This window comes from Ixodes scapularis, unplaced genomic scaffold (assembly GCF_016920785.2).
Source record: "Ixodes scapularis isolate PalLabHiFi unplaced genomic scaffold, ASM1692078v2 PGA_scaffold0__279_contigs__length_252992795, whole genome shotgun sequence".
Taxonomy (NCBI): Eukaryota; Metazoa; Arthropoda; class Arachnida; order Ixodida; family Ixodidae; genus Ixodes; species Ixodes scapularis.
In genome coordinates, this window is record NW_024609835.1 from 83,639,544 (window position 1) to 83,658,892 (window position 19,349).

Genomic DNA, 19,349 nt, shown 5'->3' on the forward strand with positions numbered 1-19,349 from the left:
ATGATTTAAGAAGCCTCGGGCAGTGAGGAGCCGATAAAAGACGACTGGCCCATCGTAGTGCCGTTTTGCCAGCGCACAACCTCCAGCACGTCGGGAGTCCGAATAAACGTGCCTCAGCTTTCCATCCGTATTGGCGGGCAACGCCTACAGTATTATAAATTTAAGGAAAGTCACCCTAATTCGAAAATGCAAGCGCTGTATCTGGTCTTGACGTGATATTGTGAAGTTAGGTTAGCAAGTTGAAACCGGAACCTTGTGGTCAATGGCTTCCCAATATGTTGTGCGCGACATTACGTCGCTAGGATCGCTTCAGTTTCAGAAGAGGTCTATGAAACGCCAAAAGAACTAAACTTGGACAGATTTTGGTTTTTCCACGGCATGCCTAATGTGCTGCAACTTTTGCTATTACAGAAATACCTAGGCTAAATGCAGTGCATATATGTCATACAGGAGAAAACACGGTATGCAGTAAAAGAAACTAACAGTCGTGAAGTTTCAACCACCTAATTTTCAACATAATGACAAAGTCTGGGTTGTCTCAGTATAGATTGTGTATTTTCTAAAAGGGAAAATATTTTTTTTTATAAAAAAAGGCACTTTAAATAAAAAGATGCTTCCTTTGGGATAACGTTATCCATCCCTGTGTACTTTGAATATAAAAGTAAAGTGATAATTATAAAATTAATTACCTAAAATCCACTAATATCATTTTGAAATATTCGCTTCAGCTGGCACATTTCAGTTAGAAATGGGCTGCTCGTCGTCAAATTATGAAAAACAGTTGTTAGAATTCATACAGCTAGGGTATGCCTGCTGACAGTTTTTTTTTTTTCTTTTCAGCAATGGTTGGATTTCTGGAGCAATTCTGGACGTATTCCCTAAAGAGCCGCTACCAGTTGACAGCCCCCTTTGGTCGCAGCCAAATGTGAGTGTCACATCTAGAACTACTACAGCTGGTGCCTTCACAGTTCGCAGTGTCATTGGTCCACATATTTTGAGATATTGGCGACAACTGCTGTGGCTGGCAAAGGCGGAGAACTATATCCACTGGCTTTATTGCCTCCCCTTAAAGGAATATAGAAATGAAAATTAAAATATACTGCTCAAGTTCAGAAGTGAGTTAAACTTGATAAACAAAATCTGCTAATGACAATCGCACGGTTGTATTTTGAATGGATGGCTACATTTTTCGTGCCAAACGGCCGATTCCAGCCAGTACTAGAAGAGCAGCCATTGGAGAGCGCGATGTGTCTCAAGAGACAGGGCGCTTCCAGCACGATCGTGACATCAGGTTTACCTTCACGGGCGAAGCTACGGGGAAGCTAGCATGGTTCTGAGCTTCGCCACTTGGTGACATCAACGCGTAAGAACTTGGCCGTTCTGGAAAACAACACTCCCTGCTCCCCACAGGAGTTGAATAGGCGCGGGAGAGGAGGGAACTTCGGTTCGGCCAAGTTAGGATAGGGCTCGCACGCACGCAGCTTGCCGCCATACTTCCGCGGAGCGGCTCTGCTTTGATGGATAGTTCGACATAACGACAGTCAGTTTATTCCTTTAAAATAACGTCTTGGTGTCTGTTCAAGCAAAAAATTGGAGACGTTTACAATTCTCTGTAATGCCGAATTTGAGTGCAACCCTTGAGGAGGAGGAGAAGAATGTACAGCCCCTCCGTACCCTCCTCTCCTCCTTTCCTGCTCCCCTCCCATTTAGCGGGAAATTTCCTCTAAATTTGCCGGTAAATTTGGCGAAAATATCCTGCTAAATCTTGCGGGGAAATCTTTCTGCTAAATTAAGCGAGAAAATCTCCCGCTAAATTTAGCAGTAACATTTCTCCGCTAAATTTAGCGAGGAACCGTTACCACTAAATTTAGTGGGAAAATGTCACCGCTAAATTTAGCGGGAAACTTTCCGCTAGATTTAACAGAAAAATTTTTCCGCCAAATGTTGCAGGGAAGATTTCCCGCTAAACTTTACCGGAAAGTTTAGCAAAACATTTCCAGCTAAATTTAGCGGGGAAATTTTTCCATAAAGCAACGTGCGGTTACGCCGATGCCGACGGCAACGCCGCTCAAGCCGGAAACTGGTGCCTAAGTGCTGCGCTCTAATTCCGCTAAATTTAGCAGGGAAAATTTTCCGCTAAATTTAGCGGTGAAATTTTCCCGCTAAATTTAGTGGGATATTTGGTGAAAATTTTCCCTCTAAACTTAGTGGGAAACTTTAGCAAAAATTGCTCTGCTACATATAGTGGGGAAATTTTCCCATAATGCAACACGCGGTAACGCCCGCTTGCATTGTTACCATAATGCATTCTGTGCGGTTACGCCAACGGTGACGCCGCTCAAGCCGGAAACAGGCGCCTAAGAGCTGCGGTCTAAAAGTCCAAGGACACCTAAAAGGGGCACTGACACATCAAAATCATATTTTTTTTATTGTGTGAAAGGATTGAAAACGATGCCTGGACATTACCCTCAAAATTCGAAACTTGGGAATTTAGTATTTTTGAAGTAAAAAAACAATTTCCAAATGCCGAATTTGAAGTTCCTGCGCAGTCCGCGCGAGTGGAGTGACGTCAAATTTTGAGGGCTCCTGAGAGTCGAGTTTCTTTCGCGCCTCCGCTCCGAAACGTGTCTCCGCGACCCAAAGCGAGGAAGTGAGAGGGGGAGAAGGGCCGGCGTCACGGGAACCACCGTACCGGGAAACCGGTTTCCTGGTTGAGTGCCGTGCTGCCTATCGCTTCGAGCAGATGATGGTTCCCCGGCAGTGTTACAACCGAAACTACGATACACAGACACCAAACCCAGTTATTTTGGCCGTTTGACGATTTCTTTTTCGAAGTCTGAGAGGTCGTCGGGCACCTAAAAAAGACCACTTTGTCCGATTCCCCGACTCACCGATCGCCCTCTGCTAAATGCGTCGAGCGCCGCCATGTTTTCCGAGGGAGGATAAAAATCCAGAAGACGACAGTGCAAAGGACTCAGATTTTTGGCATTTCAAAAAGAAGGGCCGTAGTGCGTTCGCAGTTGCCTTAAAAAACGTGTTTTATGATTGCCGTTATTAAATGTTATAGGAATGTTGCCTACAAAGTTTCTAAATTTCATGATTCTTGAAGTCACGAATTGAAAGAAGCGGGGAAGTGGAAAGGGGGAGAGGAAAACGGCAAAAATAAAAAAAAGCGCGCGCTCAAAACAAATTTTTTTTTTTTGCGATGCGTTTTTTTTTTGCGTGTTTATGACTACAGTTTGCATCGTTTTAGACAATAAAAAAAAAAATTACCTTTGGGGTGTCAGTGCCCCTTTAATACTTTTTATAAGTTGTTAATGCGAAACCATGCCGCCTGCGACGTATTGCTTCCATCTCGCATTGTCGGAGAGCCTCGTCCTCTTGCCGCCTAAGATGCTTTGAATCGTGATCCACTTGCGCCTCCCGACGGCCAAGCACGCGCTCTCGTGAAGTGGCCGCGCCGCGCTGAGCTCGGCCATGCAGCCACTCCGGAGTCTGCTCTAGCGGGCTCTGCTGGCTCGGCGGCCAGCCGCTCCCTCTTCCGGCGTTCCTTAGAACTACGCCGCACGAGAGCATATTGGACCCTCGTTTCTTGAAACTATGATGCGCGCCAGCCAATGGGAGCCTATCCATCAGATTGGTGCTACAGACAACAGGCTTTGCTTCGTTGGAACAAAGGAGTTTAGGTGCCGTTTATTGCGGCTTTAAAAGCTGATAACGCTGGTTCGCTGCATAGGACAGTTAATGCTTTCGCATTAAAAATTGGTGTCTCTGTGGTGTGGCCAGAACGTGGTTGACATATAGACAATAAGCTAGCTGCTAGAATTTACTCGCAGTACCCCTTTAAAGAGACACTGCGTTTTCAAAAAGACTTCAGACCTACCCAGACGGGCCACGCATCACAAGTTGTACACTCTCCCTCAAGAAATTACATTATTGTAATATTTACACCGCGAGCTGCATTTGGAGTTGAGAGCGGTTTTGCTTGCTTGCCCACTGTGGATCAAAAGTGGCTTCCATTTCGAGGTCAGTGTTGCGGTGACATCAAAATGGGGGTCGTTTTGTCAGTTTTTTATTGGCTGGAAAGGGCACGAAGCAGAGAGAGAAAGGGACGGATAAAGCATCTTTATTGCACCAACTCTGGCACTATCGATAGAGGGTGGGATTTGAGGGTCTCCCTGTCCAGCACGTCCTCAATGCGCTCGGCTAGGAGTGGTCATAATTTTGACTTCGCAGCCCACAGACGAGTGACTGCCTTCCCGGCTCTTAGGCCGGACGAGGGGGGGGGGGATTGTTTGTAGCGCGAGCTGTACAAGATAGTGGACTAACTTGCAGGACCAGAGTGTGTGAGAGTTGAGCGCAGGCTAAACCAAACCGGATTGCTGGTTGCGGATCCTGGAAACCGCAATGTTTGTCAGGTCGTGTGATGTCACCGGTGATGTTTTGGGGCTTTTGCTAACCACGTTTTGAATCAAATATGTTTAGGGCTCCGTGTTTACGGATAAATCTGAAAAACTCCGAAAAACACCCGCTGTTAAAATTTTATTCAATTCGGATTTATCCGATAAACTCCGAATTTTGATGTGCCGATGCGCCCCCCCCCCCCCCCCTTCCGATAGACTAAATTAAGACGGTATTTTATAATTAAGCTTGATCAGCGCAAAGGGTCAATGGTCCGGGAACATTGCCACCATAGTTATCTTTAAAATCTATGTTCATTGACAAAAAGGGGTCTTATCAGTCATCTCGTCAAGGTTCAGAACGACATGTCATTGTGCATTCGGGTCACGAAAAAAGCCCCTGCATTGGCTTCCAGCTTGGGCCATACTATTTGTGTTTTAAGAGGAAGAGAGGAGGTGTTTTTGTAACAGCTAAAGCTATATATGAATCCTAGATATTGCATAAAATTGGAAGAGGGGCAGTTGAAACTTCCCTATTACATCTGTTCCTCTCCACCTCGCACGGGCGCAGGGTAGCATGGAATAGGATGGGATGAATACGTGCTTCCCAGCGACTACCTCCAGGAGTTTATTTTTAAGGTGTTGACGTTTATCGAAGCCACAGATGTGCGCAACTTCTGCCGTGGGACAAATTAGCATTGCCAATGGCAATGGCACCAACACCAAACCCAGCTGAAGAAATATTATTTGATATAAGCGCGTGTTATTTTTCCTTATCTAGCATACAAATACACCCGGATATTATTTTTTTGTTTTTCATAAGAAACACTGCGAAATTAAGCTCCGAATTTCGAAGATTTTGGAATCAGACAGAAATGAACTCCTATAAAAAAAAAGAAATTCTAAACTTTCGAACTTCAGATTCAAATAAATTCAAAATCTTTGAATTTTTCAAACTTCAGATCCCAAGAAATTTAAAATTTCTGAATCTCTCGAATTTCAAGTTAAGAAAGTTCGAAGTCTTTGAATTTCTCGAACCTCAAGTAAAAAAATATTCGAAATATTTGAACCTGAACTTCTAGAAACGGTGAAAGCTTCAAATTTCTAAAATTAAAAATTCTGTAGTGTTCAAAAGTTGCGAACTTTTCGAATTCGAACCTCGGTATGGTTAGAAAATAATGAAACCTTTTGAATTCGAACCTACGGTGGTCCGTGACGTCCCTAGTACATATGGATGCAAACCTGGATCGATCTGAACGGTGAGATGGAAGGGATGGCTCAACGCTGCACCTCCGGATGAGTTGGGGGGGTTCTAGTGTCTTGGATTCCTTAGTGGTGTACCTTTTTCTGTTATACTGTCATTCACACGTACACAAACTTAAGAGGCCTGAAATGAGGCCTCGGTCAGAACCTCGTCCTCAACAACTCACGTATCAACATGCCGCCGCCAACACCTTTAAAAGTTTGTTGTGCTTTCTTTTCTGCACTTTCCGTCGCAAGAATCATCCTGCTTGGTTCTGCCCGCCAAAAAACAAACAATCTTGAAGGAGGCAGTTCATAGCTGTCTTCTTGCATGGTTCCACCTTACATGGCGAGCTGGCACACTCTATTTGCCATTTTAGGAAAGCGCAGGCTACAAAACTGCTTCAGCAGGGGGAACTGTGCATCCCTACCAGAGAACGTTCAGCGTGGCTTTCTTGTCTTGGTGTGTGTCCTTGAAGCTGCAGAAAAAGCACGCAGAGAAGAAGAACCCCGACAGAGTGAGAGGGATCAGTCTCGTTGAAAATTAATACTAGAAAAAAGGGAAGGGGTGGAAAGGACCGCGTGCCCTCTCTTCGGATTGGCTGGACGATGGCGCCATATAAACTTTTGTCAAGATGAAAACGAAAACTACTACAGTCGATTTTGACTCCAGATGTCAACAATTGTTAAAAGTCGTAAAACCTTCTAGGGGACTCAAATGAGCGTCGACCCTAACCAAGACAAGGAGCTCCCACAGGGGGATCAGCCTGTCTCTTTGCCGCTGCCCGCAAGCGCCGGCTTCGCCTTCCTCCAATTTTCCTCGTTTCTCTTCGTCTAGCCCTACAATGGACAAAAAGCGAAAGCTGTGGGCCGCGGGGTCCAATCATAAACCAGTTACAGACCACGTGGCGTACTGCTACGATGTTATGCACGTCGGTGCCAAAAACCACATAGTTTGAAACTCTGTCGTAATTGGACCTCGCGGCCCGCAGCTTTGGCTTTTAGTCCATTGCCCCTCCGGGGTTGTGGGGCAGCGGCAGAATGGTGGGAGAAGAAATAACAAAATATTCTGAAGAAATTCTAAAAGAAAAAGAGCTTTGTGTTCGCCCAAGAAAGGGAAGGGGATAAAGAGAGAGAGAGAGAGCCATAATGGGAGAAGGCCTCTTGACACCAAGGCCAAAAAGTAAGAGAAAGGAAAAAGAATTAAGGAGGGAGTACTTGCCAGCACATGAAGTGCATGGGCTCAGTTTTCCCTTTTTCTCCCACACACCGAACAGCACTCCCAACTACTGTCGAGACCGGTAATAACGAAGTCGGTTATAACGAAATGGCGGCTGCAGCGAAGCGATCACGATTTCCCATTTCCTTTTAGAGCGCAGCTCTTAGGGGCCCGTTCCCGGCTTGAGCGGCGTCGCCGTCGGCGTCGCCGTTGGCGTCGCCGTCGCCGTCGCCGTCGGCGTCGGCGTCGGCGTCGGCGTAACCGCAACCCTCGTAACCCTCGTGAGGGTTACGAGGGTTACGAGGGTTAATCTCATGAGGGTTACCCTCACGAGGATCACGAGGGCCACGAGGGTTACTTGCTCTCGTAACCCTCACGAGGGTTACGAGGGTTAGTTACCCTCAAAAGGGTTACCTTCACGAGGGTTACCCTCACGAGGGTTACTTACCCTCGTAACCCTCACGAGGGTTACGAGGGTTAGTTACCCTCAAAAGGGTAACCCTCACAAGGGTAAGTAACCCTCGTGAGGGTTACTTACCCTCGTAACCCTTACGAGGGTAACGAGGGTTAGTTACCCTCAAAATGGTTACCTTCACGAGGGTCACGAGGGTTATGAGAGTTACCCTCACGAGGGTCACGAGAGTTACCCTCACGAGGGTCACGAGAGTTGCCCTCACAAGGGTTACTAGGGTTACCCCCCCGAGGTCACGTGACCCCCCTTGACGTCATAGCCACTGATGACGTCATCAGTGACGTCACTGATGACGTCACCGGCATCCGCATCGTCATCGTCATCATCACTGATGACGTCATCAGTGACGTCACTGGTGACGTCACCGGCATCCGAATCGTCATCATCATCATCACTGATGGCATCATCAGTGACGTCACTGACGACGTCATCGGCATCGTCACGTGGCCCCAGGTCACGTGACCCCCCGACGTCACGTGACCCCCAAGGTCACGTGACCCCCCGCCCCCCGAGGTCACTTGACCCACCCCCCAGTAACCTTCCCTCCTCCTCAAGAGCTGCGCTCTAATTCGGCGTTACAGGGAGTTGTAAACGGCTTTCATTTTTTTTTCACTTCGTTATAACCGAAGTCTGTTATAACGAAATAGCGGATCTGGTGAAATGATTTCCGATTCCCGTCGACTTCGTTGTAACTGGTCTCGACAGTACAATGTATGACTTTGTGCTCAGAATAAGCATCATGCAAATAACATTTCGGTCGGACATTTCGATCAGATAGGAACTAATCCTCAGTCCTTTCCAGTGAGCGCCAAAAACGGTTAATCCTGGCAGTGTAGCTCTGATGCCTGCCTGCTAGCAGAACACAAATACAAGCATACAGACAGTCAAATTCTCATTACGCCATTTGTCGAAGGCCACTCGTTGTGAAGTGACTCGTACAACGTTTTGGGCAGACTGAACGTTTATTCAAGGGCTCTGCTTCTTTTTATCAGCTAGTGTGTTAGTGAGCAAAAGTAAGAACTGAACAACAAAAAGGAGGGCAAGTAGATTAGGATAAGATAATAGCAGCATCACTGTCTGTCACAGCACTCCTCCACCTTTAAGGTGAGTAACGGTCCGGTGGCTTCCGTCTTCTAGTGGAACGCCTCAGCGGGCTCGTTGGCTGAGTGGTGATGGTAACGGGGGCGTCATTCACGGGGATCCTTGAAGGCTCTGTGACGAGCTCCTCTTCGCAGGGGTCGCCAGTAGGGGCCGTTGATCCCTCCACGACTGGGGGTAGGACTTCCACTGCAGTCACATGCTCCGTGGGGATAATTCAGTTTTTCAATTGGTCATGGTGTCTTCGTTGTTGGCCCTCCTGCGAGCCGCGCAGACGCCATTCTAGCGCGCACAGTCGCTTCTATTGTAGCTTGTTCCCATTTGTTCCCCTTTCCGTAATTACGGCTCCACACCGACTGCCCTTTCTGAAAAGTTTGTCGTGGTACCTTTTTCGCCTTCCTGGGCCGAGGTACAACGTTGTCGAGGCACGAGCGGATTTCGTATCCGACTAACAACATGGCTGGTGTTTTTCCACATCCTAGGGGAGTTTGACGATACTGATGGAGAAACCGGGCAAGACAAGTCTGAAGGGATCCCACGCAGTTTTTTACCAGCCCTTGCTTAATGGTACGAACAGCCCGCTCAGCCAGCCCGTTTGACCGAGGGTGGTAGGGCGCCGTTGTCAGGTGGATAATGTTGTTTCGCTTCACGAACCTGCGAAATTCATCACTTGTAAATTGTGGTCCGTTGTCTGACACAACGGTAGTTGGCAACTCATACCATCCAAAACTGGTACGCAAGGCTTCGATAGTCGTAAGGGGACTGGGTCTTCTCTTGACTTGGAGGGAAACGAAGAGAAGAATTCGCCAGGTCTTCGTTTCTCTCTGAGTCAAGAGAGGTTCGAAGCTGGGATGAAACGAACCAGCTCGGACAGCGTTTGGATTCGAACTGCTTTAATTGCTCGCGCTGCAGAGGCAGCTGAACCTCGTCGTCGTCGTTCATGGCGTAGGCTGGCTTTGAGTGTCGCTATAAGGCTCCCCCTGTGGAGCCGTGGGCCCTGGAAAGGTCCATGTGATGTATTTGGTTCTTGTTGCAAGCGCCGGAGGTACTGACTGGGCAGGTGCGGTTGCAGGGGATGCAGGAGATATGGCTTCTAGGTAGGCCGGCTTGACACGGTCGGTCGTGACTACGTCACGACGGCCGTTTATGTCTAGTGTAAAGGTCTTGGCTTGCCGATCCAGCACTCTGAACGGGCCGTCGTAGGCCGGTTCCAATGGTCGACTGACCTGGTCGCGACATAAGAAAACATGCGAGCATGTCTCAAGGTCTTGGCTCACGAATACGTCTCGATGGCTCTGTTGAGCTGGAAGCACAGGCCGGAGGAGACGAAAGGTTTTTCGTAAGTCGTTGACGTAGCCGGTGGGGTCTTCTCTTGACTCTGAGGGAAACGAAGAGAAGAATTCGCCAGGTAGGCGCAGAGGGTTCCTTCTTGGTGGCGAGAAGATCCGTCAATGGCTTGATGAGTTGCGCACAACTCGGTAGGAAACGGTGATGAAAATTTAGGAGACCTAGAAATTCGCACAGTTTCTTCAGAGATGCTGGCTGCGGAAAGTCTCGAATGGCCGTAACTTTTGCATCTTAGGGTTTGATGCCTTGCGGTGTTACCTGATGTCCCAGAAATTCTATGGTCGTCACGCCGAAGGTGCATTTGTTCTGGTTGGTGACCAACCCGTAGTCATCGAGGTGGGTGAAAAGAGCACGCAGGTGCTCCTTATGCTCGGCCTCTGACGTGCTGGCGACCAAGAGATTGTTGAGGTAAGCGAAGACGAAGTCTAGACTTCGGGTGACCTCGTTGATGGTACGTTGAAATGCCTGGGCGGCATTCCACAAACCGAACGGCATCCTCACATACTCAAAGAGGCCAAATGGTGTGGTGATGGCGGTCTTTGGGATGTCGGCCAGCTCCACCAGAATCTGATGGTATGCCTTCACCAAGTCGATATTGGAGAATATCTGGCAACCAGCCAGGTTCGTGGTGAAGTCCTGTATGTGAGGAAGTGGGTACCGGTCAGGCTGGGTGTTGGTGTTGAGTGCACGGTAATCACCGCATGGTCTCCAGTCGTCGGTAGTTTTCTTGGGGACCATGTGTAGTGGGGAGGCCCAGTTGCTCGATGATGGTCGAACGATGCCAAGTTCGAGCATATGCTCAAACTCGCGACGAGCAATGACTAGGCGTTCTCCAGACAGCCGTCGAGGACGAGTGAAAACGGGGGCCAGAGGTGACAATGTGGTGAGTAATGGTGTGCTTCACCGGTGACTCCCTTGTGTGTGGCCTCGTAAGGTTCGTAAAATTCGCAAGAATTTTCTCATAGGCCATTGATGGTGAAAACGCTCTAAGTCCTGTTGCTGTGGTCGTAGAGAGCACGCCATTCACGGAGAGGCGTGTCGTCAGGTCGATGAGGCGTCGTGAATGAATGTCGACGGCCAGTTTGTAGAAGCTGAGAAAGTCCGCACCCAGGCTAGCCTGCTTGATGTCGGCGACGATGAACAGCCACCGGAATGTGCGGCGCAGTCCAAGGTTGATTGTGAGGGACCGCTGACCGTAGGTGGCGATAAGTGAGTTGTTGATCGCTTGGAGCGGGGAGGTCTTTTGCTTGCGTTGTCGGTCCAAAAGAGAGGCCGGTAGAACGCTGACCTTGGCTCCTGTGTCGACAAGGAAGCGATGGCCAGCTACCTTGTCAACGACATAAAAGAGGCGGCTTTCCTGTCTACCGGCATCACCTGCCGCCGCCAGTGTCCGGTCTTCTAGTTTTCCGCCGAAGCGCAGGATTGGGTGCACTTGCAGGCACGGTTGCCGAAGGTACGGTGGTACCAACACCTGCCCGAGTCAGAGTCGACCTGACCGCTGTTGGGTAGGTGGTGCGCTCTACCGAACGTGAGTGAGAGCGTGGGGGCCGGCGGGAGTGGGACCGTTGTTGGCGACGTCGTGATAAGGGTGCAAGGGTGGCAAGCTGACGACTCAGGGCCTCGATATGGTCCTCAAGGCGCGAGTCTAGAGTCTTCTGATGTTGTTGCGGGCGTTCTATTGGCGACAGCGCTGATGCCAGGGGCCCACGAGTAGTCGACGACACGTTCAGCAAGCTCAGCGAGCTTGTCGAGCAACATGTCTTCCGCGGCCGCCAGAACCAGGACCATGGTGGATGGGAGCCGTTGTAAAAACAACTCACGCAGGAGGTGGTTGTTGGGGTCTTGGTTCTGGGTTCCCAGCAGGTGACGCATTTGGTGGAGAAGCTGGGACGGTCATCTGTCACTGAGCTCCTCGGCGTTAAGGAGTTGCTGAAGCCTGCTGCGCTCCGACTCGGTCTTGCGGTCAAGAATGGTGGCCTTCAGTTGGCCGAAGGGGCTGACCGGATTCGGAGTGGCCAGAATGTTGGCTAGCTCCTCGGCGACGTCGGCTGGCAAGGAGGACACGGTGTGAAGGTACCGCGTCTCCTGGCTGGTGATGTGCCGGAGACGGAACTGGGCTTCTTGCATGAGCCATACGATCGGATTTTTCGGCCAAAATGGTGGCAGCCGAAACTTCTGGATCACTGCCAAGGGTGAATGAAGGGCGTCACCATAAGGAGCGTTGGATGTGCCGGCATCCATCAGAGCAGCAGGGTTTGAAAGAGCGAGTCCGATTCTGGGTCACCAAATCTGTTGGGAGCTGGGACGAAACGAACCGACTCGGACAGCGTTTGAATTCAAACTGCTTTAATTGCTCGCGCTGCTGAGGCAACTGAACCTCGTCGTCGTCGTTCATGGCGTAGGCTGGCTTTGAGTGTTGCTACACTGGTACGCAAGGCTTCGATAGTCGTAAGGGGACTAGCTGTCTTCATTGGGATGACCTCGAGCCACTTGCTGTGCGAGTCAATGACAATCAACAGCATGTGATTATCGACCGGCCCCGAAAAATCGACATGCAATCTTGAACACCTTTCTCCCGTATCTGGCCAGCTAACGGGGGGCGGGGGGCTTTGCTGGTTGCATACAGGATGCTTGTATGCAAACCTGGCAGAGTTTGGCGAAACGTTCGATCTCGCTGTCAACTCGGGGGTACCAAAAACGCAAGCGCGCGAGCGTCTTCATCGACGCAATACCTTGGTGCGTGGCATGTAACATCTCTAGCATTGTTTCTCTCGCCTTTGTTGGGATTACCGCACGGTGCCCCCAGTAGATAAGTCCATGACTCAGCGTCAGTTCGTCCCTGCAATCAAAATACGGGCCCAACGCCAGCTGTGGCTTCGGCAACTGCTGTGGCCAGCCGTTCTGTATCCAACTATGAATTTGCCGTAATTGCAAATCGTTATCTGTGAGCGCCGCTACTCGCTGGGCTGATATCACGTCGTCATTGAACTGTTCGGTCAGCAGTACGTACTCCTGCGAATCTTTGTCAGCAAAACGTGCGCTTTGGTCCTCCATACCGGGGACTGGTAAGCGACTAAAGGCATCTGCCGTGATGTTGCTTTTTCCTGGCTTATACTCAATGTTGTATGAGTAGGCACTCAGCAGTAGCGCCCAGCGCTGTATTCTTGCAGCCGCCATCGCGGGAATCGGTCTTTCCAGGTGAAAGAGCCCCACGAGGGGTTTATGGTCGGTAACTAGCATGAACGTATGTCCAAGGAAGTATTGACGAAATTTGGTAACACCAAACACAAGAGGAAGCGCCTCACGCTCGAGCTGCGTGTAGTTTCGCTCTGCCGCCGAAAGCTTTCAAGAACGAAAATCGATCGGGCGCTTCTTGCCATCTTCTCGGTGCAACACTACTGCCCCGATCCCTGCAGGTGACGCATCACATGCTAACCATAAAGGCCTCTTCGGGTCGTAGTGCGCGAGGAAGTTTGCCTCCTGAAGTAAAGTCTTTGTTCGTTTGAAAGCTTTCTCCTGAACATCGCTCCACTTCCATACTGGCCCTTCTTCAGAAGATTGTACAAAGGCCCCAAGCTCGAGGGTATACGTCTGGCAGGAATTTGTGGTAATAGGTCACTAACCCCAAAAACGCCCTTAATTCTGTCACGCAGGGTGGCGAGGGTAATGAAATCACCGCAGCCATGTTTGCCGCCTTAAGATGTAGACCTTTCGCGTCAATTCGGTGACCTAAGAAATCAAAATCGACTTCTTGCTGCCAAAACTTGCATTTCTCTGGATGCAGCCTTAAGCCGGACTCTCGCAGCCGCCGCAACACCGTCTGGAGAAGGCTGCTGTCGTGTTGTTTCTCGGCCACAATCCAGAAGGCTGCTGTCGTGTTGTTTCTCGGCCACAATAATGTCATCCAGATATACCTGCACACCAGGCAATCCTTGCAACACCGCTTTAATGCGTCTTTGAAAAATAGCCGGAGCTGACACGACACCGAAGGGTAGCCGATTAAAGGCAAACAAACCATTGTGTGTGTTCACCACTGTGAGCATACTGGCTGCTTCATCCAAGAGCAGCTGGTTATATGCATCTTTCAAGTCAATTGAGCTAATGACTTCCCCGCCGTTTAGCGCCGCAAAAATGTCTTCAATTCGTGACAGCAGATATTGTTCGACATGGCAGGCACTGTTAACCGTTATTCTAAAATCACCACAAAGATGAATGTTGCCATTCCTTTTAACAACAGGAACCAAAGGTGTCGCCCAGTCTGACGTTGCCACGGGGGACAATACGCCTAACTTTACTAGCCGGTCCAGCTCATCAGAAACCTTCTCTCGCAGTACGTACGGCATAGGTCGAGCTTTGTAGAACTTGGGGACAGCACCCTCACGAAGTTGGAAGCGGGCTGGGGGACCCTTCAACAATCCTAGGCCTGGCTCGAACAATTCGGAGAACTTCGCAAGTATTGGCCCGACACCGGTAGCGCTTGTTCGCTCACCCTGACACTGATTGACGAAGGCTGGCGCTGGCAGCAGGTGGAAATCACGCAGCAGGTTACGGCCGCATAGGTTTGGTCCAGGGCACTCCAGAACTGTCAATGTTCTGGTCACAGTCTTGTTCCCCAGCGAAACTTGCATATCGAGCTGTCCGCGCACGGGCAATTTTCCCAGGAAGCACGTCAGCTCTGTCGCTGCCTTGTGAAGTTTTGGCCAGACGTCCTTGTGTCGCTGGTACGTAGCCCATGTGATGACGAACACCGGTGCCCCAGTGTCTAGCTGCATATCCACTGCTACATCACCCCAGCGGAAGTACTGTATGAACGGTTGGACTGTGCTGAGGTTCCCGATGAAATCCTGTGCTTCCATCACAAAAAGACTGTCCTGGCCTTCGTCTGCGGCAGCCTGGATATCTAAGGCCATTTTGCTTTTTGGTTTGTTGCTGGTAGCAAAGCAGCGTTTCGCCAAGTGGCTGCAGTCTTGCCACAGCGGAAGCACCGTGCGTTGCGAAACTTGCACTCTTTTGCTTCATACTTGCTTCCCCCGCACCTTGGGCAAGGTTCTTTGTTGCTCTTCCAAGCGTTTGGTCAAGGCGTTCTGTCTTGGCTTTCTGTTGGTCGGCCGTGGAGTGCATGCACCGCGTTGTCCTCCTCCTCCGGCTTCAGTTGTCGGGTTATCTGATGTACGTTTATCTTGGCCATTTCCGCAGCCAGGGCGATTTCCTCCACGGCGACAAGTGTCAACGACGTCTTCGTCAGCATGTATCTTCTCACATCAGGGTCCCGTATTCCACAGACGATGTGGTCGCGCGACATTCGCTGTAGCAAGCTTCCGAAGTTGCAAGTGTCTGCCAACTGCCGAGTAGCCACAATGAAATCCTTCACCGTTTCGTCTGGCTCTTGGTTTCTTGTAAAACACAAGTATGACTGCATAATCTCGTTGGTCCCCTGCGAGTAGTGCTCCTGAAGCAGTTGCGTGACTTCTTCGTACGGAAGGACATTTACCCTGCTTCGGGCGCACCGACTGCTCAGCACCGTGAACGTTTGTGTGTTTGCCCGTTTCTTCTTGGAGTTGCTCACACCAGTCCCCTCAAAAAAGGCTTCCAGTCGCAACTTGTACGCGTCCTACTTGTCCACTGTCTCCTCGAACTGCGGGGAACTTAGTAATGCCGCCAGGTCTGGCAATATAAGTTGTCGGCATCAGCGGCCACACCGCTTCGCAAGTGTAACCATCTTCGTCACCATTGAAGCGATTCGTACGTCGTCTCGGGCAGACTGAACATTTATTCAAGGGCTCTGCTTCTTTTTATCGGCTAGTGTGTTTAATGAGCAAAAGAAAGAACAGAGCAATAAAAAGGAGGGTAAGTAGATTAGGATAAGATAATAGCAGCGTCACTGTCTGTCACAGCACGTTGCCATAACAATCATCGATTTGGCCCCTGAAGCATCGAGGAGGTTGTTCAGGGCCTGCTACACCTAAATCACTGTGACGCAACACAAATAATCTGCCACCAACAAAAATTGATGCGCTTATCAGAAAAAAAATAGTTCATGTACAGAAAGGACGCATTCTCATTTCTTAAATATGAACATAGCCAAACAGCATTCACCTTCATAGCTTCTATGAATAACGTGGGAACATAGTCATAACAAATGCATATTCCGAAGGAATATTTTTAAGCGCTAAGCGCTTTACAATCTCAACGCGAGCGCGTTGCCGAAATGCACTAACTTGTGCAATGCACCTCTTCACGCACAGCACTTTAATGCCACCGCCCCATCTGGTTTACTTGTTCGACACCACAATATGTATTTGAATAAATACTGTGGTCAAGGTTTTTCGCACACACCTGTCAATTGCAAGCGCAGCAAACTTTGCCTTCACTTTGGTTCCAACGCCACTAAGCACAGTCACTTTCAAAGCACAAGAGTAGGTTTTTATATTATATTTCTGGGTGATCGTTTTTGAAGCTAATAATAATGCAGTCTTGAGTATGGTAGGTTCATCAAACTTGGGGGACACATTTTTATTAGGGGTGTGCGAATATTTGCGGTTTCGAATATGAATCCAATATTTTTCTTGTTCGATTCCATTCGAGAATTGCATAATCGAAAATTTCCGAATATTCGGTTATGGACGAATATTTGGGCAAATAGCGAATAATCCGCGTGCGGGACATGCCGTGAATATTCAGAGCTTCCTTAAAAGCCGTGTTTAGGTAGTTGTCAGAATTCCAGGTATATTGAACCATTTTTCTATAAACCTTTGCCATTCACGTTTTACGTAGAACTACCGTGTTTGCACGATCTAACGCGCCCCCAAACCTAACGCGCAAACAGATTTAGTTCCCAGGTATTCAAAAAGTAAATTGCTGCTGATTTTCTACATCACAGGTAAAATAATCAAGGCTGAATACAGACTTCATAGAACAGGCTTCATTAAACGCATACCAACACAAAAATATCGTGCACTAGTCGCCGTTGTCGAAGTTCGACGATGGTTCTTCGCTGTCCACAGAGGTAATCTTTGCTTTCTCTAAAGCAGCGGTCGGCAACCCACAGCCCACGGGCCGCATGCAACTTGCGAGGCAGTCTTATGCGGCCCCCGGCACGATATCAAAAAGCACCCACCCCCCTCTGCCGCTTCCCCACGCAGACTCAAGGACCACACGGCAGTTTTGACCAGCGTAGTAGGTGTTACCGAAAAAAAGTAACGAAATATGTTACTTTTTACTTGGAAATAAACGGAATGCGATACCGACTTCAACACCTCAAAATAAAAGAAATGCGATACTGTTCAGGCCACGCATGAAGTACCCAAAGAAAATGTTATTAAATTTTTAGACATCAAACTCACCCTCTCTGAACAGCCCATCTGTTGGGCATACCACCCAAGAGCCGACAAGCCGTTGTTACCATTTAACTCATCCCACTCGAAATTAGTTAAAAGAGGAATAGCTAATTTGTGTTTTACGAACGCCCTCAAAAGGTCTTGCCATCATGCAATGTCCTTGAGTCTGAACAAACTTGCAGCGTGCCGGGTTTTCAAAGGCTGTGATTGTATCTGTAGCAGAAGGCGTCCTTAAGAAAATTAGAATGGACGTTAGCCCGCGCCCAGAGGCAGGTCAAGCGAGACAAAAAGTTGCGGTTGTGCCTTACATGCACAGAACAACACACAGTCTGGGAAAAATGGCAAAACGTGTAAACGTAAAAGTTGTTTACTCTGCACCCGAAAAGCTCGCAGAAATGTGCAAAACGACAGACCCATTCCGTAAGGTGTCGACGTGCTGCCCAATCAAGCACAGGAGTTTGTTTGTCGCGTGCACGGAAGGGGTGGTGTATCGAATTCCGCTTTCATGTGGCAAGATTTATGTCGGCCAGACAGGTAGATGTTTAAATGTACGGCTAAGGGAACACTACCAGAAAGTGAACGAAGTTCGGGATGGCCATCTGTCGTGTCACTGTCATGACTGTGGGTACAAACCATTATTCGCTTCTACTGTTCTCGCTAGGCACAAAGATAAGACTGTTGAGAGATTATGGAGGCTGACGCTATAAATAGTTCCGGCACGTGTTGTGTCAGTGTGGCGTTAATTGACTTGGCAGATAAGGAGTTGGCATACTTGCGGTCCGTGGCGGAGCCACGGATTGGTGTAGATGTGGTGCGGTGACGCAGTGTGTTTCTACGCTGAGGCTGTTGAATTAATCAGTTGAAAGTTAGCGCTCTGTAGTGTCTGTTCTTCCTATGTCCCTGTCTTCAAGCGCAATCATGTTTTCTAACCTGTTACTGTTTTGAAAAAGTAACGAATTTGTTACTACGTTACCGAAAAAAGGAAAGCATTACCAGCAGCTGCGTTACTTGTAATGTGTTACCGCCAACGCTTGTTTTGACCTCAAATGAGGATTGTCCGGCACACTATATTTGGGAAGAGAACGTCTTTACTTCCTTTTTGCCTCTCGTGCTTGTGGCAATGGTTGCAGTCTTAAAAGGGATGCTGAACCCAAACATTTCAGTGTCTACAATAAGCGTCGCACTATCTTCTTTGATGAGTCGGCAGCCCTTGGTGTGCACGAGCACACGCAACGAAATTGACGTCATGATCATCATAGCCCCCATTCACGCTTAATAAGCTCGAATGGGGGATATGATGACATAAACGTTGTAACCATTGACCCAGTAGGGGGCGCCGCCGCGCCCCTGATAAATAAGCGTGCGGCAGCAGTTGCTGCAAGGATTCTGCACTGAGACTCGAGTTGGGTGTCGTCAATTATGACAACTGGCGACGAGAGATAAAGCACGCTGTCACGCAGTGCCTGGTGCCGCGGCAAGATAGCGCGGAGCGGGTGGGGCTGGCAAGACGTCGCGGTGCTGAACAAGTTGGTCGACGACTGCAACTTCGGCACTACACGTGACTGCATGATGAGGGACCAGATATTGTCCGGCATTAACGGCACGGGAATGCAGACACAGTTATTGGAATTGTCAAGCCTGAACCTGGAGTCCGCCAAGCAGCTGGTCATCGCAATGGAAGCCGCAAGGAAAGACGCTCATGCCCTGTGTCCGCCGGTTACGTCAGCGAGCACGGTGGAGGCCGCAAACTTCGTCGAACCACCCAGAGGGGGATGCTGCCCACGCAGCTGAGCGGGGCTGTGTCCGGTGCAGAGATAAACACCAGACGTCCTGATGCCGACATCGTGCGAGCACCTGCTTCAAGTGTGGACTGCAGGGACATATCGCAAGGGTATGCAGAGCGACAGCGACTAGCCCAAAGAATTGAGCGGACTGTCGTTCCGTGCACCAAATGGACGACCTCCCGGAAACACAGCCCGACATCGACGAGTGCACTATGTGGTCGCTGCGAACAGCGGGACCCGGGCCCATGCAGATCGAAGCCATCGTGAACGACGTGCCGCTGGTGATGGAGCTAGACACCAGTGCCAGCGTCTATATAATCGGTGAGCCGAAGTTTAATGCAATCTTTCCGGGAACGTCGTTGGAACCCTCTGAAGTGAGACTGAAGAGCTATTCAGGCGAGCTCTCAGCGGTCCTCGGGAAGATTACCGCAGCAGTCAAGGTGGGGACGT

The 19,349-nt window shown here is 49.3% G+C and overlaps 1 protein-coding gene across 3 annotated transcripts in view; it reads left to right on the plus strand.

The window, feature by feature from the left end:
• LOC8029625 (glyoxylate/hydroxypyruvate reductase A) overlaps nt 1-19,349 on the plus strand; it is a 79,678-nt gene that overhangs the window by 46,255 nt on the left and 14,074 nt on the right. For all 3 annotated transcript variants that reach the window (XR_006077446.1, XM_029983077.4, XM_029983076.4), the window contains one exon: nt 841-925. Coding sequence is in view for 2 of the 3 variants with exons in the window: in XM_029983077.4 (XP_029838937.2) it covers nt 841-925 (85 nt within the window). In the remaining variant the exon portion in view is untranslated. The remainder of the gene's footprint in view (nt 1-840; nt 926-19,349) is intronic.